Source organism: Echeneis naucrates, chromosome 24 (genome assembly GCF_900963305.1).
Source record: "Echeneis naucrates chromosome 24, fEcheNa1.1, whole genome shotgun sequence".
NCBI lineage: Eukaryota > Metazoa > Chordata > Actinopteri > Carangiformes > Echeneidae > Echeneis > Echeneis naucrates.
In genome coordinates, this window is record NC_042534.1 from 13,557,294 (window position 1) to 13,584,189 (window position 26,896).

Consider the following 26,896-nt stretch of genomic DNA (forward strand, 5'->3'; position numbering starts at 1 on the left):
GTTGTGAAACCTTTTGCTAAAACAATAAATCTTTGGAATAAATTTTTATGTGTTCACTCAACAACCACTGACAAACATTTGCACAGTTCAAATAGAATTTGGCAGCTACAATGTGGTTGTGCCCGCAGTAAAAAGTTATGCTGGTCTCCATAGCTCAAGATGGGCAATAACTCTGAAACTGCAGATTCCACGGCATACTGTAGTCAAAACAGCAGTGTGGGATCACAGCGGGGGTTGTGCTCCCTTGGGGGCATCGTAGGTCTGCTCTGCGGTCAGCCCTGAGCAGGCTGAACTTGGTCAGCCTTAGTTCCTGTTCACTGCAAATATGCAGTAGCTTTTGAACCACTCACTTTGTCACACACACACACAAGGGCCAGGCCACCCCGTGGAGGAATCTCATCTCAGGCTGCTTGTGTCAGCGATCTTATTTTTTCAGTTAGTTCCCAAAGTCTGTGACCGCAAGTATAGGGCTGAAAAGACGACTGAGCTGTAAATTGATTTGTATCTTCCTTTTCTGCACCAGAGTGAAGACAGTTCTCTGTACAATTTCAATAAAAGACAGTTTCTTTTTCATCAGTGTATTCGCCATTTCTTTTTATTCTGTGCTCACTTATGCCTCGCAATCCACTTTTTTTCTTCTGCTGTCAGACTTAGGTGTGGCGTTTTATCATAACCGTTTGACACCAAGCTGAAATCAGCACATGAGGTGTCTGATAAGACAGGGACGAAAACATCATCTGCAAATAGCACTAAGTCTGGATGTTGACAAACCAAATGTACACGTGAATCTGATCTGATCAGTGTCTCTAATCCTTAACCATTCCTTCCAATACAGCTCCCAGTAGAATATTTCTAAAGGTAACTTTAGAAATCAATCTGATTTCAAATGTCAGGCTTAAAATGACACGGTATTTTCTTTATTCCAAAATAAGTGGGCAATAGTTTGGAACAAATGGAATTGTATTAATATTGCTGGTAAGAATGGTTTATTTTCCTCTTCCTCAGAGGTTTGAAACAGGCTGCTGAGCTCCCTGGTGACAATATCAAAGAACCACCGAGATGTATTCACACATGACACTGGCTATTGATCTTAAGCACACTATATGGCACAGCTGAGAGTTGTGCATGTATGATGAGACAAGTTGTGAAATGATCGAGATCAACACTCTCGAGAGACCAGCACAGTGCAACAAAGGTCAGACATTTACATTACAATGATTGGCCTTTGCTCGTGACTTTGTTCTGGAATGTAAATAAGCTCTTTTGTCTGCGTTCAGATCAGTCTGCACTTTTTGGTGATGTCATTTAATTCAAATGGATTTCCATGGCAGTCACTGGAAGTATGTGTCACATTATATTAGTATTTCCATCTATACACTTATGAAGTCAAAGACCTCTCATATCAGCACAACCAAAGTCAATTTATGCAAGCTCCTCTGACTATTCTTGTATGCATCAATACTGCTGCTACAAGCTACTAATACTAAGTAATGCGGCTACAGCAAAAACAGGATGAAAGAGTTTTGATATAAAACATGAAATGGAAATCATGCAATCTTAATCAGAGCTACATTTCAACTTGAATGAACAAATTCTTTTGGCATCATGTTTAACTATCATTTATGCTCAGAACAACAACAAGGAGCCAATGTTCCAATTTGCTCTGAGGATTTAGTTTGGTTTGTTCTTCCTCTATGTTAAAGAAACGTCCCAGAAAAGCATATAGAAAAATAGAAAATGTGTTACATGTAAATTGTTCATGGAAGAGCATCAGAAGGTTTGATTTGAATGCCACAGTGAATAATTCAGACAGCTACCACTGAGGACACTAAGATCATTTCTGAGAGTGAGTGACTTCCAGCAACCTGAGGGCAGATTGATTTTTCAGCTAGAAAGTACACAAGTAGTTGGCTCATCAGTAAAAATACCTTAAATTAAATTTGACTTCTTATGAGCAAAGACCACAAATAAATTAAGGATTGACTGTTTCCTTGTCAAAATTTCTTCTTGGTCTCAAAAAAGCTCAAGTTAGAACTGCTGGAAAATAAGATTTGCAGAAGATATAATTATATGGTTGGACAAATTAAATTAGAAAAATTAAAGGATAGGGACTATACTTCATCATTGGGAGGACTTGCGGTTCTTTATCTGTGTAGGTACTTTTCTCCTCTACCTCTCTCTTCATCTTTTAGCAGCAGCTAACCTCATAGCGGTGCTTCAGTCGGTGTGCTCACATGAAGTGCACTGTGTACTCAGTATCCAAAGGACAACATTGCCCTATGTCAAACACTGTCACTGGAAATGACAATTGCAACATGCGACCGTGATCGTGTCCTCAAATCATCGCAAGCTGCTTTGACTGGATGTAGGTTTTACTTCACCCCGTGCAAACAAACAGTCAACAGTCAAAGTTTAAAATCATGTTTGTGGCCCGCCCCCTTTTTACTGCCAAGTGTGAAAACTTAAGTACTAGTGAGCTACGTGCCATATGTATCAATATGAGTGCACAAAATTTTTAGTTTAACTTTGGAAGTGTGTGAATGAACACACAAAATGGATTTATTTATTAAAGCTACTGTTTCCCACCTTTTTCTCTTCACCGTTGTACCACATTTGTCTTATATCCTTTTAGCCAAACATGACTTCTGGGGTAATAATACCCACATAATTTTTATCTAATTTTATTTGTTGGACCAAAACTGTCTTTGGCAGTTTTAATACTCATCATTTATAATGTGGCAGCATTGAATGTGTTACACTAAATTCTTGTTCCTTTGATGTTAAATGTCCTACATTCATCATACTTGAGTTTGGAGTATATTAATAAAATATTTAACAACCTATAAATTTGGTACTTGGTGCTTCTGCATATTTTACTACTACTTCATAAAATCTACTTGCCAAAACTCCTCCCTGTACACTATTGTTGATTCTTTTTTCTTTTTTTTTTTTTCCTTCTAACGCTAGAAAACCCAGAATGAATAGAAATCGTTTCGCTACATTTTACACTGATGGTATTTTTGGAGCTCAAATAATGGAACTATCAGAAATGAAAGTCTCAAGATAATTTCATCTTATTTGTATTGAACAGCGCACACTGCTTTGTGTAATCTCTTCTCTTCCACTGGCAGCTAAAACGCTAGAAATCGTCTTATTCTGTTTATCAGAGCGAAATGCACGTAGACACATATTTTAGCCTGTTTGAGAAGATCAAAGATCTTACCAGACAATAACTAAGAGACAACAGCGCTCATGTCTCCTCTCTGTTTTCTTCCACGTATTCCTGCCAGGTTTAGTTTGAAGATGATTTATCTCTCATCTCATGTGCCTCTTGTTTCTCTTTTGCTGTGTCACTTCATTCTCTTCCTTCATATCCTCCCTTTCTTTGACTTTTTGGATCTTAATGTCTGTGCCTCCACTCCTCCTTCACATGCGTACACGCGCACACACACACACACACACACACACTCTCTCACTCCCTCTGTTTGGCATGTCTTCTTTAACCCAGCGCATGAGACACGACAGCACCTGTGATCAGAGTTCTACCACGGTATCACAGAAACAGATGTAGTGTCAGCATGGGAGCCAGTCAGTTTGTGTGTGTGTGTGTTTGTTGGGGTGTCCACACACTGAATATGATGTATAAAAAGCAATGAATATCATCGTTTGCTGTTTCTGTGTGGCCATATGCTTCTGTGTCTGTGCACTGTATACGTCTTCATTCACATGGGAAGGAAGGCCTTTTCTATGGCTGCCAATGCGTGTGTGTGTGTGTGTGGGTGCGCGCTTGCCAGGCAGTGTCAAAGCCCTGTGCAGGAGTGTGATCCCGGGGCCCTGGCCCTGATAGACCCCTCTCGTCTGGGTTGTGACTGGAAGGATAGCCCTGCCAAAAATCCATCTGTTTGTGATCTGAATTCAAATAGGGCAACTTGGCTCAATGCAGATGCATCAGACACACATAACGAAGAAAAAAAAGAAGGGCTGCTTACTTAAAATGCAACCCAGTGCCCATGTGTTAACATAGTTTAAAGAGTAAGTTATTGTCCTGACACGGCAGAAGCTGATGAGGCCATTAGGATTGATGTGATGCGTTCATTATTTATTTTCGTGCCCTGTTTTTATTGTTCTCTGACGTTCTTATTAAGTGTGAACGTTTGTTTTTGTAACCCAGCACTTCATCTGCAATATGTCTAATTGGGCTGATTCAGGCGCACGGGTGTAGTTCAGAGTAGTACTTCTACAAACTGATGCTGGAGAATGATTTTTGTCTCAAATAGCCCACAGTCAGATCCCCAGAAAGCAAAAAGAAAGAAAATCATTACACTCCTGTAATGATAATGTTTCAAGGTGGACTTTGTCTTCTCTCTCATCTTTGGTAGGGTGCTCTAGGCTCTGTTCCTTCTTGATTGTTACATACCATTACATGAAAAGGTTACCTAAATGTTATTCCCCATAAGGAAAACTCAAGTCCAACAGATTATTCAGGTCACATTTGAGTCTAACTGGTAAAAGGTGACATTAATTCAAGTCTACGGGGAACAGGCACAGACTCCGACAGGGGAAGGGAATCATGTGCACTGCCTTGTTTCAGCATGCTACTCAGCCATTCAAACAGTCGGCCAGGAAGTTGTGCGTCGTGTTTGGAAATCATGTGTGGGCGTGGGAGCTTTTAGGAAGCCGGGGGTGTTGCTGACAGTCGTTGGTTTGTGAGTGCTGTGCTGCTGATAAAGTAGCCCAGTTAATCAGGTAAATAGGCCTGTAATGAAGTGTGTTTGTCTGACGGTGTGCCAGCCCAGCGCCAAGCGATCCCACCGAGACTCTCTTATTTCTGCTTTTCCACTACACACACACACACACACACAGGCGCATGAATGCACACATACCCGGACACCATCAGGCTCAGATATACACTCAGGAACGTACACACACACACACACACACACACACCAATCCACGGGAGACAGATTGGTTTGTGTCTAATGCATATTGCATTTTCTCTGACAAGATGCCACCGCCCACATACAGTAAGTGCCCGTGTTTTCCCTCCTGTCAGTGGAGAGCAGTCATGATGGCTCTCGGCCTGAGCTGATGGCTGGGAGTTTGTCCACCGTGGCTCGGCGGTGACATAACTCATCATAGCCCTGGCTTCTCCTTTCTTTATGTTTGTCCTGAAGGCTGCCGGAACTACCATCCGCTGACACATTGGTTCTTTCATTTAATTCTGGTCAATTGAATTTCAACTCATATTTACTTGCGGTGGATTGATCAATTGCGGGGTGAAATTGGTTGACCTCTCCTTGCTAACATTGCTAGCCTAGGCGTTTAGCTTTTCTGCGTGTTATTGCATTTGCGCTTAAGTTTGCGTATGTCTTAATTGCATAAATCACCATTGGTTCTGATAAAACGACAGAAATACTAGAAGACACACGGTGTGCTATTACCTGCTGATTTTGCTGGATGTTTATATATAGCAGCAGTGAAATAATAGGTTGTCACATGGCTTTTACAGTTTAATCATAGGTAGTAATTGCAGTACAGAGATGAATGACATTGATGCTTGTAACCTTGGCTCATGGAACTATCGTAACCCTGGCTTTAACATGATACCGCTATACCTTTAGGTTGCTTCTGAATAGTGAGAAAGGGTTGACTTCTGCCAAAAAAAAAAAAATATTTTGCAGATGATATGCTTAATGTATTTTGTGGCTGATAAAATAGTCCTCCTGCAAAATTTAATCATAATATCCAGTTTGGTGTTTCTGTGCACTAACTCCAAAAGTTCAACACTTGACATGGGTCACAATTATAGGCCAATGTGTCATTAACAATGCTTTTGGCACCCTCAGCATAATAGGGGGCATTAGGGGGCTATCTTTGAGTCATTTTCTCCGACTGCACCATCACTGCATCCATGTTGATAACCTAATAATCATTTTAAAAAATCTTTTCCAAACTCATTTGTATTTGGATGGGGTCAGCTCTTCAGATATGCTAAAAGCCAGTTCCAACAGTGTTAGAGTAGCATAATTGAAATGCCTGTCTCAAAGCATTCCCCACTCTCTGAGGGACGATAAAACAAAAAGGAAAATGTTATCTTTTTGAATGTCTCACTTTATCTTCAAGCCCTATAATAACCCTTGTGGCATTGTTGTTGTTTTTTACGGTCAAGGCCAATTCTTTATGCCACATGTTGGCCTTTGTTCATGTATATATATGTCCCATTATGTGATTTATATAGCATTGTATTTTAATGGCATATTTTTTGATTCACTACCATGCTGTACATGATTCAGATTGAAAGGAAAATGTAAGAATGTCAATTTAATTCAGTATAATTCAGTATGAGTTCCTGAACATAGATTCCACTGTTTTGGTTGTTCAGTCTTGGAAAGCTCCTCCAGTCCACAAATGGCACTCCTGTATATATGTAGTAAAAGTAGCAGCAAACTCTGACAACCAAACTAAAGCTGAATGAGTAAAGTCAATGAAATGGAGATATCTTTTTAATGAAGGCGGGTGATTAGTTTTTGCAGTTTTGGTGTCAACCTCTGATGGTTTTGTCTGTAGTTTACCTTTGAATACAAGTTTTGGTTTTGTCTTGGAGGCTTTTGTGTCTCCTGTTAAATGTCCAACATTGAAAAATGTATGAATCATCATAACAAAGAGCTTGAGAGCCAATGGTGCTTTTATAATTTAAAGAAAGGGAAGAATTCGGGGGGTGGGGGGTGGCGTTGTAGCACAATCTCCAAGGCCATATTTCTAAGCAGATTTTTACAGTGAAAGTCCAATAAAACAGTTGAAAAGTTGTTTTTAATAGAAGAACAACACTTCAAGGTTGATAACAGTGCAGCTGACTGAGTACATGCTGTACAGTCACTCACCTTTTTGCAGTTTTTCTTTTTTCCAGGTTGGCTGTTGGCATTTGGGGAAAGCCATTATCAGAGTGTGATAAAATGAGATGTACAACTGGAGCCTTCTAGATACTTTTCCCCTGTTATCATAAAGTAGATATCCACACAGAGAGGGAGTGAGGAATCATTTGACGCTGCCTGTAGGTTTGTCATTTCCAGTGAAAACTATTTCATCCCCCTCCTCTGTCAACACCAGACAGCAGAATATGTAAAAAAAAAAAAAAAAAAGATTTCAAGTCGTTCTCCTTCCTGAAGAAATGATCATATTTAAAGAAACACACTACACTTCTATGACCTTCCCCCTCCATCTCGCTGCCCGCTGTACTGTAACTCCCTTTTCACCTTTGCCTTTCTGTTGCCTCTCCTCTTTTCCCAGCCCCATTCCTCAGCGTAAACGGGTGATAAGCACCTGTGCTGGCACATTTATCTCACCAGACAGAGAAAATGACACTTCAAGGTCTGCCCTGACTACCAGGCCAGAGCTTAGATACATACACAGGACAAAACGGGGGGGAAAGACAGTAAAATGGAGGACGGCAAAGACATGGAAAATGGAGAAGGAAGAATGACATGAGAAACACAAAAGAAGGACTGTTATACAAATTAGGAAGAGAGGAGAAAGAGTTAGCCAGAGAAAAATGGTGGCGCATCATACAATATGCAGATTTTCGCTCCAGTATTATCTTTCCAATCTGGATTTATTCATGGCTTTAAACACATCAGAATCACAAGAACAGGATCTGTTCAATCATACTGACTTTATCCGTTGATTTTTATTGCTTAAAATTTTAAATGGGACAGCCAGCGGCATAGTGGTTAGCACTGTTGCCCCGCAATAAGAAGATTGCGGGTTGGTATCCTGGCCTGGGGCCCTTTCTGCGCGGAGTTTACATGTTCTCCCCGTGCCTGTGTGGGTTTCCTCTCACTGTCCGAAGACCTCATGTTTGGGTTAACTAGTGTCTCTAAATTGTCCGCAGGTCTGATTGTGAATGTGAGTGGTTGTTTGTCTGTCTGTCTCTGTGTGTTGGCCCTGAGATGGACTGGCGACCTTGCTAGAGTGTACCCTGTAGGACCCTCTGCGACCCTGAAACAGATAAGCAGTAGAAAATGAATGAATGAATGAATGAATGAGAATTTTGAATGTGTGATTTCGAGGCTGGTAAACGCTGACGGTGAAGGCTCACTTGCCCTGGATGGGGTAAGTGGTTTGCATCATTTAACACATGATGCCTTCGTGCTGCACTGCAGGTGGTAGATTTGAAACATCAGCAGCAGCAGCAGCTGCATCTGCACATCCTCATTACACTTAAAGTTACTCTATCACACTCATTTTAACATGCTAATAATGTGTCTGGTAACCGCGAGTGACCGCTCTGTGCTTCATATTTTATCTATTCCGCCTGTCTGTGTGCCACAAGACAAATGAGCTGTCATATTTTCTCATCACTGGAGCGATTTTTTTTTTTTTTTTCTCTCTCTGCTGAGATTCAAACTAACAAGCATGCAGTATGATTGACAGGCATATATACCTACAGAAAAAAAAATAGTATTCAAGAATATGCCACCATACATCTGGGTGAATGATGAAAATAGTGCATTTCCTCAAGCAAGCGGAAAAGAGATCTATTTTCAGGAATTGTTTGAAGAAGTTTAAATAAATATGTCAGAGATTCTGACATACAGCTTGAAATCTTTAGTGCACACTGAGCCAAGCTACATGTCAAAACATACACATCTCATCCTTCCTTTGTCCTCTTATGTTTGCGTGAAAAATTGCTCATTCCTCTGAAGTCAAAATGAAGCCACAAACATATCATAGAGCTCTCTGTTTGGGCATGTAATGTAAATGAATGTGTGGCGCTGCTAATGCTTTTTGTTGTTCTCTCCATTTTACAATACGTAGCTCAAGACGTATGCATTGAAGCCTCAATGTTGAGATTTAACGTGTGTGAGTTTGGATGTTGGAGCTGTTCTGCAGTCTTGCAGCCTTCAGAAGCATGCTAAATTAATCCTATTTCATTTGAAGCTGGAATGTGCCTATGTTGTGCTGGGTGTAAAAATTGCTCACACACACACACACACACACACACACACACACGCACAAAATTTAGGGAGTCATTTATATATTTATATATATATTCACCCCATTCCAATCTATGAAAGAACAGGACCCTCTATTCATTTCTCATTTCAGTTTTGTTCCACTTGTCTTTTAACACTTATCTGCTTCCTGCTGTTGAATAATCGTGGAATTGAGCAGAATGAGTTTTGTATCTCCTGCATTATCAAGTGTTTATCAAAAGTTTATTATTTTTTTTATGTTGGAGCTGAACTCTGTGGTTGAGCTATGGGCACAATACTGTGCTGTGACTGGAAATCCTTTTTCTCTCTCTCTCTCTCTCTCTGAAATGGATTCATACACATTTCACTGTCCTCTTATGCCCCTCACTATTTTTTTTTTTTTTGAAATGATGGTTTTGGAGAGAGATGCTCCTGAGTGATTGGAGGTCAAGTCGATTGAATTTTAATTCTCATGAACGCAGGCTTTGGCCATTTTCGCCGAACACGTTGAAAAGAAGTGCTGAGTGAAATACCCTCTCTTCTCCGCTCCTGCTGAGGAGATTCGAGTTGCCTGCCATTAAAGATGGTGTTTCCAGCCTGCGGCGCCAAAAGACAGACTCATGGCGAGCTGACAGTCATCCTCCTTTGCTGGAGCAGTATGCCAGTAGTGCCCGACGCGATTCAGCTCCACCGATTTGTACAGTGCGTGGAAATGAAAAGTGAACAAGGGGACGGCTGAGGTAGTAGTGGATGGATGGAAAGGGAGAGTGAAGTACAAACAGTAGACTGAATTGTTGAAAATGCCAAAGAGGCAGCGAGAGAGAGACAGAAGCTTGTTTGACAATGTTTTACCCGGGTGACAGATCCTCCTGCACTCTAAAAAACGATCTGTTCATTTCCGTTTTTTTGCTGCTTGGAACATTATGCTGTTGCTCCCTAATCCCCATTTGTAATTAAATGTGTGCTTAGGAGCTGTTCTGGGTTATGTAAACCCTGACTCTTATTGTGGAACACTATGCTGAATAGGGAGGATAGGAATGTGCTGCATCCATCTCCCCCCTGCTCTCTGTGTCTTGCGTCTCATTTAGTTGTCTTCTTCCATGCGCGCGCTCGCACGCATGAACTCGGCCTTGTCCTTCTGCGTGGTTTTCTCACTCACTCATTCTCTCACACACACACACACACACACACAGAGTAAAATAGATATAGAAAGAGAGCGAGAACGCACGGAGGAAACCAAGCTTTCAGTGTTCGGCCATCTGAAAAATTGACAAGACCCCAAAGCTCTCATGGTGGCGGAAGGAAGGTCTCTCAGACAGCAACTGATCTTTACAAAAACACGGGGAAATACACAAAAACTTTGCAGTCGTTTTTGTGTTTGTATGATTTCTAAAATAACATGCTTGCTTTTTGTTTGTTTTGTGACATGATATTGAAGGTTTACAATGGTCCATAGCATGTCAGAAGGCTTGATTCTGACACTGCGCTTACTCTTCCGACTGCACCTCCTTTCCTCATTGCTCTTTTGCTGTTTTGTTGTTTCATTTTGCCACCTCTCTTGCTCTTTTGCAAACACTTGCCCATGATACCGCCTTTCTCATCTCCACCCTGCACGTCTCCCAGCAGCTCAGATGAGAATCTGCCATTAACAGCAGCTGGCAGTCTTGGGCTTTGCTGCCCTCCACTGGAGCTCTGGTTCACTGGGTGTGTGCACTCATAGCATTTGTTTCCCTGTCTGCTGAAATATTGAAATTATCTTTGTCAACAATGCATTTGTTGCAAGTAAGTGGGATAAAGCTTGTTAGAGCTAAACACACACTGGTGCCTGCCCACTGTGCGAGGTGGAAGCATCTCCTCTGGGGTCCTGTAATGGTAGCTGCTGTGCATTACATTTTCGTTGTCAGTGGTTTAAACGCAACATAGGAGGCACAGCTCGGTATAGCAGCTGTGGAGGAGTAACAAAATAAGCCATTTGTCGAACATGTCGCTGCAAATGACTCAGTTCAAAGTTCTCCTCATAGAGGAGAGTTCAAGTTGGGTTTCCTGAAATTTAATGAAACTGGGAAAAAGAACTGTCTGCACGTCCTCCAAATTTTCCTGTTAACATACTTCGAATCTTCCACTTTACAAGCATAATGTAAGAACACGTTGTGAATGTACTGGTCTCATGCACACACTCACAATCTGCTCTCCAGATGATCTCTGTAATCTCAAGTACCTTTTTCTTTTTCCTTTTTTTTTTTTTGCAATACACATTGGCAAAACCGCATGAAATAAATTTACTGATTTATCTTTACCAAGCCTTCCAGACACAGAATGCACAGTGAAGGTGGGCAAATGCAGTAAAAGAGCAAAACCATAAATCAAACATACTTTATCAACAAATTCTCTCAGCAGAGAATTCCAGTAGCCCATAAAAGTTGGAGAAAATATTTTTTTATTTTCACAAACTTTGTAGTCACCAGGTCTAATTTTTTAATTTGTTCATGGGCAGAGTTGGTTTGGCTTCTATTGCACCATTTTTAATGCATATCCAAAAACAGCCTTTCTGTTTGGCCCAAGTGACCTTCTGCCTTTTAAAGAGTCTGTTCACTGGCTAAAGTTAATACACATGCATTTAGAGTTTGTTGTACATGTGTTTTGCACGCAGTGACTTTTGAGTGTCTGTATTTAGTGATCCAGTAAGCAGGAATTTTACACCCATTAATCATCACAAACTGTTATTAATCATAAGGTCAATGGCCTTCAATGGCCAGAGCGGCTGTTAGAGAATGTCGCTCCAGCAGCGGGGTTAAGCCAACAACACCGTGGGAACGATTAAGTCACTGTGATGTTACTGCCCTTGAAATATAGCAAGAGTAAATAGTCCAGTTTCATGTCCATGACAAAATCATATTTGAAATTTTATGTGTAGAGTCGTGTTTTAGACAACGATTGTATCTGTCACATGTTAATAAATCCTTACGGATTTACCTTATCCCTGCATTAAGCCTGTTCAATATGTCTGATGCCCAAAACCGCTTACTGCTTCATATTGACGCTGCACCAGCCCTTGTGATTTTTGATATCCTGATAAAATTCATCTCAGCCTGCTTAGGTTGTGCAAAGCAGAATATTTCGTAATCCCTGTGGGTAAATTGACCTCCTCCTGAGGTTTTACTGTCTGAAAAGGATGCCATTCTTCAAAGTTATTTGCATGTTCTATTTCCTAAATCTAGGTTGAGTTAGAATAAAGGAAATATGGCAAGTCAGGGAGATTAAAATGAAATTTGGTTTGACCTCGATAGAATACCACATGCAGGCTAAGACTACAGCCTACATTTTTTGCTTGTCTTAGCACATCCTGTCAGCACATCAGGTAACTTGATTGGAGATGAACCGAGAGAATCATCCAACTCTGCAGCTTCCCAGCTAAACAGAGCTTTTTAGCATCTTTTGATCACAGTCATTGGTCTTAACGTTCAAGAATCTACAGCAAAATAAAACTTAAACAGCAGCACACCAAGTAACACGTTAATATTAAATATTAATATCTCAAGAAAGTGATACAGAGCTTTATCTCAGATGTCGGTAGATACCAAAACAGAGCTAAGAGTAAAATGAGCTCCAGATTATTCAATCCAGATTTATGTTGCTGTGCCTGTTGGATATCTAAACTCATTGGCCAGCGTTTCAGCATGAATGAGGCAAGAAGGTTTTATTTTTAGCTCTTTAGCTTTTTTCACATAAGACAGTGCCACAAAAAAAAAAACAAAAAACTAATTGACATTGAAAATGACCTGAAAGATTAATTAACATCAGCACTGCATTAATTGATCGTTGACTCAGCGGTCAGTTTGTTTGTGTGTATCCTTGTGCATGTGTGAGTTTGTGTGCACATATGCGTCTGGGTCTCCAGAGTGAATCACGTGGTGCAGCTTACAGTGGATAACGTCCACTGCCAACAGTTTCCTCTGCTGAGTGCAGGCATTTCCTACTGACTTAGTGTGCATAAGGACTGCACAAAAATACTGTACAGACACACACACACACACTGTTACATACACACAAAAAGGAGACAAAGACACACTTAGTGCCTGTAAGATCCTTTATCGCTGTCCTTATCCTTGCTGTCAGGATGAGGATGTGATTTTTGATCTTTAAAGGTTGTTGACAGCCGACTCTAAAATGTGTGTGTGTGGGAGAATGGTTGACAGGCATTCACATTAAAACACCACAATGACAGTCAAGGCCCTTGTTGGTTTGTTCATTTAAAACAAAGGCTTGTCACTCTGTTAGGGTGGAAAAAAAAAAAAAAAAAGATGAGATAATCCTACACAGTTACAGCCAAGGCAAGTAAACAATAGGAACACTGAGAGGGGGAGAATGAAGAGAAAGAAAACAGATTTCAGAGTTCGAACAGTGCTAAAGTGTGTGTGTGTTTGTGTGTCTGCAACTGAAGAGATTTGACTGGTGCACTCCCCCCTCTATACCCTGAATATTTGCGAAGCTTCTCATTTAATAGCTTTCCTCCTCCTTCTCCATCTTCTGCTTCAATTGGACTGCTAATTATGTAAAGTGTGTGTGGCTGGCTGGAAAACACACGTCCACACATGCACTTACATTCACATACTGACAAGGAGCAGCTTAATTAGCATCTGAAATGACATCCTCATCTCTCCGAAGACACACCGAGTTACAGAGCAGCACACGCCCGAGCTTCAACTGGGCCGTCGTGTTCTGTATGCGTCTACGCTTTCATAGATGCTGTGTTGTGCAACCAAACAACTCAAAATGAACACACACTAAACGCACGCACACGGTGGTTACATAAAGTGCAATCACCTGCAGCATCTTTCCAAGGCCCATTATTAGCTTTGCAATGGCTATGAATGACTATAATCACAGCGGCGTTCTTGACTTTGTGCAGAGATTGATGTTCCCTACATTCTCGACAAATGTAAAGTGAGGTTTGGTTCAACAGCTCAGCTGCTTCCACTTCTTACAGCTCTGATATTTATTTGCACGAAGCTGTGCATGAGTCTATAACTTGCTCCGAGACACTTTGATGCACAATAAGCTAAAAGGGAACTAATGCCTTCATACAAACTTTATACATCTTTTTAGCTTAAGTAATTACATTACTTACCAAGTTCATTACTGAAATCTGGGAACATGGCAACAGTGCAAAAAGATGGCCGATGGGGCAAAAGATAGGAGCACTCTGACAGTCTTGGGAAATAGGGGTTATTTGCTTTTTATGCGCAATGATTGGGGAAAAAAAACAAAACAAAACATAGCTACAAAAAAATAGTTAATGAGCTTAGCATAGCATGAAGGCTGAAAACGTTTGCTTCTGTATTAAGTGTTAAAATTGCAGTTTGAGTTTTAAGGTTTAAGAATATGCCTTGGCTGGACATACTGGCTTCCTTATGCTTTGTTGGTCCGTTTATGTCACCAGGGGTCCGGTGCAGTCTGTGGCTCAGAGAGTCTTGCTCATTAACACACACACACACCCCCACAGCAGGTTATTTTTGGCAGCCCTGTTCACCGCTGTGGTTAAGCTAAGCTAACCTGTGAAGGTCAACCACAGGGGTCAGACCTGGACGTGGTCGTGTCCAGTTAGGTGTTGTTCTTGTAATCTAGTTTGCACTCCAAATGAAGGGTTTCACTGACTCTGGCTGAACTGCTTGTGGACAATATGCCTGTGTTCTTTATTTTATTGAACTCTGCTGTTGTTGTGATGTCGTGTTCCTGCACATCAGCAATTACTTTGGAGTAATTCTATCGTAACTGGTGGCCAAAAACAGCCAATTAAGATCCAAGCATTCTTTTAAAACAGACATACCTTAAGAAGCTGTTTACTGCCATGGAGGAATATTTCTAGTGAGTACAAGAAGGTGTGCTCAGCACTGCAGGGGTATGAGCACGGCCCACCAATGTGAACATTGAAAAGGAGGACACTGCTGAGGGGAATTAACAATCTATGCCCGACACAGTCACAGTTACAGCTGCTGTGTTTATACCACAGCCCTCTTAACGCTGACTCTTATTCCTGAGGGATTTTTTTTTTTTTTTTTTTTTTTTTTTTTTTTAAATTTGAGTAATCACTTTGCATCATTTTTGATGCTCCAACAACTAGCAAGAAAGCGTGTCGTCATCTTTTGCTCAACGCCAATATCAGGTGGCGCAAAATAAATGTTGTCCTTTCAGTCGCTCCCTGCCAAAGTTCAAAGTTAGAATTCAAAGATTTCTCACTGACCCTCCTCTTAAACTTTCCTTTGTAGCGAGTAAAAGTGAGAGCACGTCTTTGACAATAAACTCAAAATGTGCAGTGGAAATAAAATGCATGGAACTGCTGTCAGGCAAAGACATCCCCATTCCTTTCTAAGACAATAAAAAGCCATTGCACTACAACACAGTTGTAGGGAGATTGAGAATAATCAATGACAGTCAAACATGATACGGAGTGCTTTGCAGAAAAAAAGGATGCTGTGTGTCAAAACAGACCTCTAAAACTGACTGCTATTGTGTTTTGCTCAGCTTAAAAGCTTGTTGACTGAGGAGCACCAAAGCGTATTGTTTATCTGGTAGGGACTGATTCTTGGCTGAGTTTTAGAATGGAGTAGACTAGACTTAATTGTCCCAGAGGGATATTTGTCCTCCTCAAGTACATAATGCACATAAAGACAATACAATAAACACAACATAAAGTGCACAGAAACTCCAAGTTGGGGAAAAAAAAAAAACTCCTATTAAAGGGAACTTCTGTATCGTCGGCCCGATGGCAGAAGTAGTGATGGAGGGGGTGATCAGTGTCATTTATTACTGAGAGCGCACGACATGTGATGGCTTTGGCATTCATGTCAGATAGTTGAGGAGTAGGAATAAAAATAACCTTGAAGGAATATGTGTAGTACTGAAGAGTTTTTTATTTTTTTTTTGTTAACTAGTCAATAGTGAATAGTTTGCACAAGCTCGGTAAGCATTCGAACACAATAGGTTGCAAAATACTTTTTCCCTATTTAGGCATTTCCAGTATTCTGTAGGATATAACTAAATATGGTCAATATGTTAAATACATTTATGGTGTTCCATTGGCATCACTTGTATTTTGTGTTAATTGATGATTAACAAATAGCATTGAGTTAGGACTGTTCATCTATCTATCCTTCAGGGTCCTACTTGTGGCTCAAGAAAGATATCAGAAATGCCATTGAGATCCAACTAAGTTCTGTCCTAGACTTTGCAATTTAAAACGGGAGTTATGTATTTTATAGCCAGTTGACAATTGTATTCTTCAAAAAACAAAAAACATGGCATCCATTTTCAAGAATGTTCCAATATCGAATTCTTCGTAGCTACAATTTTCAGAATTGGTTTTACATGTGTCGTAAAATCCAGAGCGGGCGTCACAGTTTGTTTTATAGGGTCGTCATTGTCTCTTAGAGTTTTACTGAAATGCTGATTGAGTTTCGCCACATTGCTTTTTCCCCCCTAGTGTTAGTCTAGGGCGTGACCTGGCTCGCAAATCAATATCTGACTCAGTCAGTTAGGAGATCTGTCTGTAATCTGCCTGGGGGGGCGTGTGTGTGTGGATATTTGAGTCCTTTTTTTAAATCTCTGTGTCTGTGTATGTGTGAGGGCGAGAAAGCAGTGGTGACATGGAAAGGGTGGGGACCTGAACAGTTTAAAACTGAGCAGAACAATGGTGAGCCAAGGTTTCATTATCCCGCACGATACTGTACCCGCACAGTCGGCCCTGAAAGCAACGCAGACAAATGTATCATTTTTATGGCAGAGCACTCTTGCTGAGATGAATGGTTTAGAGCTCGCACTCTGCTTAAGTATGAATTTTGCAACATCTGACATGAATTCTGACAATTAAATGAAGCAAAATAGTCCTTATAATGAATTACCTTTTGCATAAGTTCACATTTCTCTCTACATATTGAACTAGAAATAGCACTTTACCAAATACCTGCTATGTTTAAAAAAATTATAAATAAATAAATAAATAAATAAATAAATAAATAAATAAATAAAACACAGTGTGTGACACGTGACACTGCAATGCTTACAGGTGCAACCTCTCTCTCGTGTGATGTTCACCTCCAGCCTCAGCAGTTCCCTGGATGCAGCCAAATGGTGGTGCATTTCAGAGGCCACAGGGCTATTTTTTTCCTTTAAAAGCTGAGGTGTCAAAACAGGTATTTCATGGTTGGATACTCTTTTTAATCTGTCTCGCTCCAGTCTGCTGACAGACCACCTCCTTTTTTCTTTTTCTTTTTTTTTTTGCCTTTGCAACACTCACTCCAGCCCTCTCCTCTTCCCTCCGTCCATAACAAGGGAGCACAATCCAGTTCAGCCCAGCAGACTTCCAACCCGGGCGATCTGTTTATTCTTATCGTTTCTGCGTACAAGGCGGTTTGCATGGCGCGTTTGAGAACAGAGGCTCTCGCGTGATCCGCGGTGATTTTACATTTCAGAGATTTTACAATTAGGGTAAAGATGCCAACCCACAGCTATAGATTGGACCTGCCAGGGAGAGGAGGAAGCAGCATGATGATTTAATTTTCTGCACACTGAGCAGTGTGTGTGCAGCCTTCAGCAGCGTGAGCTCCCAGACACTCACCTGTCATTTGATGGATGATGAATGCAGTTGCAACTGGGCATGTGAGACACGTGTGTGTCTGTGCATATTTCCTGTTGAAAAATTATAAAGGGGCCCACATGCAAGCAGGTTCCAACTTCAGATTAGGTGCACTACCCATCACAAAGGGTGTGTGTATGTGTGTTTGCTGTCATTGCACACATTCTCTTTTATCTTATCAGAAGCTTTGGTAGCATAAACAAAGCTGTCAGAAGGAGATGAAGTGTATGAAATGTATTGCTGTATGTTATGCTCTTGCGATGGCATCTGTTGTTTTTATACACAAAGAGAAACGTACACAGCCTTTCACACACATGAAAGATACTGGCGCTTAAATCACCATCAATATTACAACAGTTTGTCTCTTCCTGTTGCAGAGTCTTCAATCCTGTCGTACGATGGCAGCATGTACATGAAGGTTGTGATGCCGAACGTCATGCACACCGAGGCTGAAGACGTCTCCCTCCGTTTCATGTCCCAGCGGGCGTTTGGTCTGCTAATGGCCGCTACATCCCGCGAGTCGGCCGACACGCTGCGGCTCGAGCTGGACAGTGGCAGAGTCAAACTGACTGTCAACCTAGGTATCGTATAAACCGCCCCTGTTGGTTAGCCTCCCCTCGAGTTCAGGAGGAGGCCTTACTGTTTTTTTACGTTTTCATTCTTTTGTATATTTTCTTTATGGTCCAGACTTGATATCAGGCCTAACACATACTAAAACCAGTTTTTCTAGTTTGTCTTTGTAGTTGCATGTACTGTTTTTGCCTGAGTTGTAACATTCTCTGCCTTGACGCTGGGTTGTCTTTGTAGATTTTTTTATATCCATCAAGCTAACACTTAACAAACTTACCCATGCTCTGCAGAACATCTTTTGAACAGATCATAGATCATTGTAGTCATGCTCATTATTGTGGACAAACAGAATCTCCCAAAGGCACAGCATTTTGCTTTTTAAATTACTTTAATAGATGGCACTGTCCTGAGACGTGCATTAATTCAGATAGCGACAATTCAGATAATATTCTGCCATCTATTCAGAGGTGCAGGTAAGCATCGGCGCATTTTAGTGCTGCACTGATAGTATGCATTCTTGTTCCTGTGGTCTTTTTTTGTTTTTGTTTTTGTTTTCCTCATGAAAGCAGGTTCATGTTTCTCTCTTTCCATCAGTAACTCTTGGTCTAGCTGGCATCTCCCATGCCTTGTTCAAAGATGGCACTCACCCCTTCAAAGGCCCCCGAGCCTGCGGCCCATCTGGCAAACAGCCCGATGCCACAGCACCCAGTGCGCCTGCAGATGGTGGCATGAGTGGTACATTTAAGTAGAGTGCAGGCCTTTATACCAGTGAGCCCAGAATAGATCATCTTAACATAAAACCTGTGTGTATTTACAAAACACCTGGCTGTAACAAATTTTTACTGAATCCAATACACCTGGTTACCACGGCCACTAAAAATATCGTCTGTATTCATCTTTTCAATGGGCAAAGTGGTCTTCTTCCAAACAGTTTACCTTTTGAAATGGGAATAAATTCCAAATTTGAACCTACCCTGTTTAATTCATAGAGGAGTAGGTTCTTAAGCTTCCTTCGGGTCCTCTGAGAGGAGTCTTCAGCCCTCTGTGTGGTGTTGGTGCTGTGTGGCTCGAGGCTGTTTGCTTCCACTTTTCTGTTGCGGTTGACGGCACATGACCAGCCTTGTCACATGGATTTCAACCTGCACCTGCCAAACACAGGTTCAATGCACTCCTTTAGAGGGACATTTCTAAAAAGATCCCCAGTTTTTAATGACATATAATCTAAATCACTTCATTTTATAATCTGTAGATACAACATTTTAGCTACAACTTGCTGGGTTGCAAAATTGATGTGGCAGTTGAATTGCAAGTGGCCATTTTGAAATTGAACAATCCAAAGTGAAGCCAAATCCCATTTAAAGACCTCTAATGATGAAATGCAAGTTGCAATTCAAGCAAACTAAAGCAAACAAGTTAGTTTAATCATTAAAGTGCCATCCTCTTGAAAGAACTGGAGTGAGATTAAATTGGATTTCCACTATCAGTGTGGTAATATTGACCATCAGTAGCCAACCAGGCTAAAATGGCTGCCAGCGTCATGTGACCGTCCCCGGAAGGTGGCTTTTCTTACTCTTGGATGTCTGCAGCCATAACCTTGAAGGATGCGATTTCATCTGTCACTTATTCTCCCCTCCCCATCTAGACTGTGTCAGGATAAACTGTAACACCAGTAAGTCAACATTCTTCTTCTGCAGCCTTCTTCCTTCAGTCAATGTTTGATTATAGCCTGTGTGCTAGATGTAAGGGCAGGAATGTGTGAATGTAGGGGACTGATAAGAGGATTTCTCAGATAAGAGGGGGAAAAGTCATAGCGGGAGATCAAAGTTATGCAAATCACACTAATGTACTATATATTTTAAATGGCCCATTTTTCAAATTATTTCAGGCAACTAGCTGGTAATCTTCCCCTGTGTGCCTATAGTTACTCACTGAACATTTCAGCTTTCTCTATGGGCTATAGTGTTTTTCCAATTATACTGTAATATATGGCGATGTGTCTCACTTACTTTGTTTTCTTGCTTTCCATATTCTACCACATACTGCAGTATATAGGTCCCTAATATAATAAACAGAAAGCGTTTGCAGTTATGCTCTTACTCATGGGGAGGACTCTTGTTATACGGTATTGTAAAAAGTGAAAAATAAAAAGAGGTGTCAAGTCGAATCAGAGTTCCTTTACTGAGGTGGTAAATTTGCATTCATATCGATTGTGTTAGTGTAGTAATGATCCAATACACATACGCACACGCATGCACATACACAGGCTGCAAATTAAAGTTTCTAAGCAATGCCATTTAAATCAATTTTGCCAGTAAGGGTTAATTAAGCTATACCAGTTTTATAGTGAATAATAATTAATACGTAGTGGACGCACTGATGTTCACTGTGTCTTAGATAAAAGTCACAGTGTGGCAACAATCTGATAAAATAGGTACTTGGAAAAGTTTGCTTTATGTTCTCAGATGTTATGTTTTCCTCAACTTGTAAACCAGTGTGTCCTGATGTGATGTATTGGTCAACTCCAAAACCACCAAAAATATTCAAATTTTCTAGCACCCGTAAAGGGAAACGCTTTTTTCCAGACATTCAAACTGTGCACGTCTTCTACAGGGCTTGGCTCGGCAGTGGACGGCTCAGGCTTAGTCACGAAATTAAATACCCAATTCTGTTCACGAAATGAATAAGTGACAAAACAATACTGCTTCTCTAAATTTAAAACCTGAGTTCAGTTACTATGCTGCAGCTTCCGGACTCTCAATTAGCTGCGCTGGCCTTGAATGTGAACGTGATGGGGCTAGATTGCCCTCCAGTGGTTGGTTATATGAATTACTTACCAAACGCTCAACCTACTGCATCCCAAGCTGCAATAACAATACAATTCTTGTATCTGCTGTAATTAAAGAGGATTTAATTATGTCTGAAAGAGGGTTAAAACTTGGCGGGAGCGTTGTTATCTATCAGATTTGAGATTTTGAGTATGGGAGAGAGGCTTAGATTAAGCTCTTACCTGAGTTCACTGGATTGAGTCACAGATTCTGAGTCCTTGTATGAGTAACAGCAAATGTTTTACTTTTTCATGAGCTGTGATTTGTATTGTTTTCCTCTGTTGTCTGATCCAGACCAAATTTTTGTTTGCTAAATGTCCCAACTAGTTTGAAATAGGAAAAAATTAAAATAAGATATCGTTTCAGTCAGAATTTTATTCATTTTTATTATTTTGCGACGCTAACTATATTAGAGTCTTTCTTATTTTTTCCAGTATTTCAGTATGGCCTGAAAACAAAAATTTGGTTTGTGTTTTTGCCTCCCCCGTCCCTTCACTAACTAACCTTCCTCTTCAGGCAAGGGCCCCGAGGTTCTTTATGCCGGACAAAAGCTCAACGACAATGAGTGGCACTCAGTACGAGTTGTCCGCCGCGGTAAAATCTTCAAACTCACTGTGGATGACGACATGGCCGAAGGTATTTCTCTTGGGTTTATCAGCTTCTTTGCAGTGTCATGGTATATATGGATATATTCATATATCTGTATATTTTTTTTTTATATTTATATCTATATATTTGTTGGCAATGAGGATGGGACAGAATTTTTTTTATGTCAAATTCTCTCCTAATAATGTTATTAAATAGATGGACACTTGTCGAGGACCATGAAGATATCTAAAACTTATTTGGAACTTATTTGGAACAAGTGTGTGATTATTATTTTTAAACTAAATCTACAATCTTGGAAAGTGATATTACGACTGCCTTGTGTCTGATAGATGGAATAGAAATACTCGATTAATATAAAAAATTTATCATCAGTTAATGCATAGTTAATGTTATCTTTAATACATCAGTTTTTCTTTGATTTGACTCTAAGCTTTGGTGTTTTTTTCACGAAGATAAAGTGAAACCATGCTAATGTTTTGCTGAGCTTAGGCTGTCTTATCCCGCTTTCTTCTTTTTCGCCCGTCATCCCCTTGCTTCTTGTCCTTTCTCTTCCCTTTCCCGCTGTAGGCCAGATGGCGGGAGACCACACCCGTCTGGAGTTCAATAACGTGGAGACAGGCATCCTGACAGAGAAGCGCTTTGTCTCTTCTGCACCCTCCTCCTTCATCGGGCATCTGCAGGTATAAGTGCAATATGTTTACTACGCAAGAAATACATAATTGCAGCACATGTTGATCATCGATAAACTCAGATCATGAAGTGAAGGGTTTGTTTATTATTATTCATCACCTAAGTCAAAGACCATCATATTTAACTGTCCTTTGACTGGACACAGCGAAAACGTGAATTTGTTTTTTGGTTTTTTTGTATATTCTTTTCGTGGCATCATTGCACACTCTGTTACCATGGGAATCTGGATCCAATGACCTTGGTTCCCATTTCATTTCTAACAACATATCTCATCTCGCTCTCCCCACAGAGCCTGAAGTTCAATGGCATGCAGTACATCGACATGTGCAAGAACGGGGACATCGACTTCTGCGAGCTCAACGCTCGTTTCGGCATGCGCTTCATCATAGCGGACCCCGTCACCTTCAAGACCAAAGGCAGTTACCTGGGCTTGGCCACGCTGCAAGCTTACACCACAATGCACCTCTTCTTCCAGTTCAAAACCACCTCACCCGATGGTTTCATTATCTTCAACAGCGGCGATGGAAATGACTTTATTGCTGTAGAACTGGTCAAAGGGTGAGTGGGACAATGACGCTGACATGATTTTTATTTTTTCATGTCGTGATAATTAAAACAGCAGCTCAAGTGGCTTTATAAGGCATGGGTCACGCACCAGTGCTGCTATCATTCCCAACTCAGTCATGTCAAAGCATACAAGTCACTGAGGTGCTCTGGAAATTGTTATCAATTTAATTGCTGTAAGTATGTTCTTCTACTGAAATCAATCACACGGGGAAGATTTAAAAAAAAAAAAAAAAAAGACATACAGTGCACACTCACAGATGCAAACACACAGACAAAACCTTGAACTATCAAACGCTGACCTGTTCATTTTCCTGCCAGGTTTATCCACTATGTGTTTGACCTGGGGAATGGGCCAAGTCTGTTGAAGGGGAACAGTGACAACCCACTGAATGACAACCAGTGGCATAACGTGGTCATCACACGGGACGTTTCCAACATACACACACTCAAGGTGGACTCAAAGTCAGTTACCCAGAATGTCAACGGAGCCAAGAACCTTGACTTGAAAGGTACCACATTGTAGCTTTTGGGCGAAATTTCATTTATGGCCAAAGCATGTCCTGCAACTACATCAGCACCCCCCACAGCCCCACCAGTATACCAGCACATGACCTGGATTCTATTCAGATATGAAGCCGTCAGACTTGACATGACACACGATGAAGATGTTGACAATATTCCTTGCGAGTCGTTACATTTGAAAATTTTGCCTTGAGGTGATTTCACATCCCCAAAGAGGAGAAATTATGTTGTAAAAACTGTTACAGTGAATCAACTTTTAATTTTCCTCACAGCGGATACACTTCAAGTCAGAAGTACTTGGACAATTTAATTCATCATCCACAGTCAAGTTTTACATGAGGTCACAGATCTGGAACAAAGCAATCAAAATGCAAATACAATTGTTTCAAATCCCCCAGCACCACTTCTGACGCTGCTAGCACTCTTTTGCCTGTTTCTAACAGCAGGTCTACAATGTGAACTTTTTTTTAGTCTGTATTGGCATTTTCGGGCCTGGACAGTGCCATAAATTGTCCTATTGATCACATTAGCTTCGTCTTGTCATGAAAAGGAACTATTTTTCAGGCTAAAATGAGCGTTTTGTAACAAGTGGCAAAAAACCTTTTTGAGTTCTCATTTTCAGTAGCATGTAATGGGCTTGCCTTTCAATCTCCAATCAGTGTGTGCATCTACTTAGAATTAATGGATGGCTCGATAATGCTTTTTTTTTTCATTGTCATTAAGAAGAAAGAGGCTATGATTAAAAGTGATTTTAAGTAAATAGTTTCCGGTAGAAATCATTTAATCATTCAATTTCCCAGTTCTGCGTCACATATCCGTGATATTTGTTGATTCCGATGGGTTACATGTGTTCTTTCCCCCTCTCACGTTCTTCTTCCTCTCCTCCTGCCTCACTCCAGGGGACCTCTTCATTGGAGGTCTGGGACCCAACATGTACCAGAACCTCCCAAAGCTGGTGGTTTCTCGGGAAGGCTTCCAGGGCTGCTTGGCCTCAGTTGACCTCAATGGTCGCCTGCCAGACCTCATCAATGATGCCCTTTTCCGCAGCGGGCAGATTGAGCGCGGCTGCGAAGGTACAGATGGCCTGTAGCGTATAAGAAACATGACCTGCCATGTGAGATTTATCAGTCTAATTAGACGCCTCTTTAGTAGCCCTTAAAGCCATTTGCTGGCATTGTTAATCCTACTTATTTTCTTTTCTCTTGTCCAGGTGTTTGTCACATTAGAAGATAAAATTTGTCAATCAGTTTCTCTAATAATGGCATGTTAACCTTTTATGTTGTATCACCTTCTTGTAGGAAAACTGGAAGTCTTAAAACCTAAATAACAAAAGTAACCCAACTGGAAAAAGATAAAAACAAACAAACAAACAGGTCCATGTTTCAATTAAATGAGGGCTGGATTTTTAACCCCCTGAATGACACTTGTGCTTAACCATCATCATGGCTTTTTCCCCTCTCCAGCTCCTGAAATTACCATCCTGTAGTTATTTCCATCCACATTCGCTGCTCTTCTGTGCTCCCTTGCCGAAACCATTCCGCCCCACATTAAGTGTTATGTAGATTATTTTTATTTCCCATTCAGAACTCGGTTGCATTAAGAAAATTGCATCCCTCGTGTACAGCAAAGACCTGAGCACACTTCCTCTAGAGGGCAGCAGAAGATTTAGATCAGCCCAAGCAAACACAGCGACCCCTGCCAAGAGAACCCATATTTCAAGCCACTCAGATCATGACACAGCATGACACTGTAGACGAACTCCACTAACGAATCAGCAGCCCGTGTTTCAGTCTGGCAAACTTGTACAAGTTTTGAGAACTCTTAATAATGCTGGTCCCTCACTAACCTTTACTCTTGTTTCCGCTCTGCTCTGTTCTGTTTGTTATTTTCTTTCTGCGCTAACAAAGTTGGTTTCACCAAAGCCGACCTGCAAGGTAGAGGGTTAAACTCCGCCTCCCGGAGGCCTGCTCGACTGAAAGTCTGCTGTGTGCAATGCATCGTGGGTGTCACCGTGGCAATAATGTCCCCCCTGGTGCCGCAGAGGTGACTTGCTCTCTGAAAAATGAATCTGAGGAGAGAAATGGAGAGAGAACTGACTGACAAAACAAGTGATAATTGTATGGTTCATACTAAAGGACTGCTGCAATGTGGCTGTGGACATATGACACATGTGTTAGACTGTTCCGGTTCTTCCTTGCTATAAGCCAGGCTAACTGGAAAGAGGCAAGCAGAGCGAACAGATGAGGTCAGATAGGTGCTGTAATAGACACGTGGCAGTCACGTAGATCATTTAGTTCATCCAAAAGCAAAAGCAGGCAGTTAAGTGTTGTGTTCCTGTACGAAAAGGCGAGTCAGAAGAAAGAGGCCGTCACTGTACAACCAAACACTGTCAGCGTGCTGCTGATGTATCAGGTCTCTGTTGTATTTTTTTTGTTTTGTTAGTTTTTTTTCTGCCAAAAACCAATCATGTTTGCTGCTTTACTCAGACGAATGTTTTTCAGAGAGCAAGCGGCCTCCTGCTGCAACAATCAGACGCAGAGAAATTCTCCACTGCTCACACTAACAAACGAGTGCCTTTGTGTGCAGACCTGAATTTGAACTGACCCGATATGGAAGTATGTGTATGCTCACCGAACGGGGCAGCCTGGTGGATTACCATCACTGTACATTACACAGTAAATGCACTTTCAGCCGGCAAATTTCAAGTGTCTCCTTCTCTTCACGTTTTCTTGCACAAGACATTTGCTCTTAAACACTGTTTAGGTGCATTTGTCTGCCATTTATTTTTGACTTTTAATTTAATTTGACTTCACTTACTTTTGTTTGTCTCCTCTGTGGTTATCAGAAGGGGTTTCTGTCAAGGTTTTCCCCCCGTGTCTGTCTAGACTCAGACGGGGATTGTTTATCTTGTTATCTCTGGTGTGCGCTTGCCCTTATCTGCATTCTCTCTCAGTAAAAGTATTCAAAACTATGAGCTATGTGTGGTTTAGAGGAATAACAAGCACACATCCAGTTTGACTTTGAATACCCTCCTCAACTCCTGTCTGCCTGAAGTGCATACGTGAGGATATGCACTGTGTGTTCTCAAGTGCTCTTTAAGTTTCTTTTCTCCTCTGCTCCTCATGAATTCTGTCTCGTGTGTCAAATGTTCATCGTCTTCAGAGTAAAAGATGTTTAGAGAGGAAATTATCATCAGGGCCACTTTGATGCCATGTTTAAAAAAAACGCGGTATTGTTTAACTTTGTTTTATTGTTTTAGTCTTTTGCTGAAAGGTTATTTTTTATGTCTTGTCTTGCTTGTTCATAAAGGGAATGCAGTATTGTAAGTTTTACTCTGTTAAAACTTTCTTTGGAAACATGTTGGAATGATGAAAAATCTGCATGCAAATCCACCTGTAGACACGCTTGGAAAGAAGGAATTGAAAGGATGTCGACAGTGTCATCACATCAGCCAAGCTGGGATCTAATTCATCTGCAGTTTCTGGTCTTAAATGCCTATTAAAAGTAAA

At 41.0% G+C, this 26,896-nt stretch overlaps 1 protein-coding gene across 1 annotated transcript in view; it reads left to right on the top strand.

Annotated features, from left to right (window-relative positions):
* The window catches only part of nrxn3b (neurexin 3b), a 264,830-nt gene that overhangs the window by 84,625 nt on the left and 153,309 nt on the right, over positions 1–26,896 (top strand). Inside the window, exons 8-13 of the mRNA XM_029495823.1 lie at positions 17,982–18,185; positions 21,516–21,635; positions 22,176–22,288; positions 22,588–22,856; positions 23,184–23,374; positions 24,287–24,460. Of these exons, the coding sequence (XP_029351683.1) occupies positions 17,982–18,185; positions 21,516–21,635; positions 22,176–22,288; positions 22,588–22,856; positions 23,184–23,374; positions 24,287–24,460 (1,071 nt within the window). The remainder of the gene's footprint in view (positions 1–17,981; positions 18,186–21,515; positions 21,636–22,175; positions 22,289–22,587; positions 22,857–23,183; positions 23,375–24,286; positions 24,461–26,896) is intronic.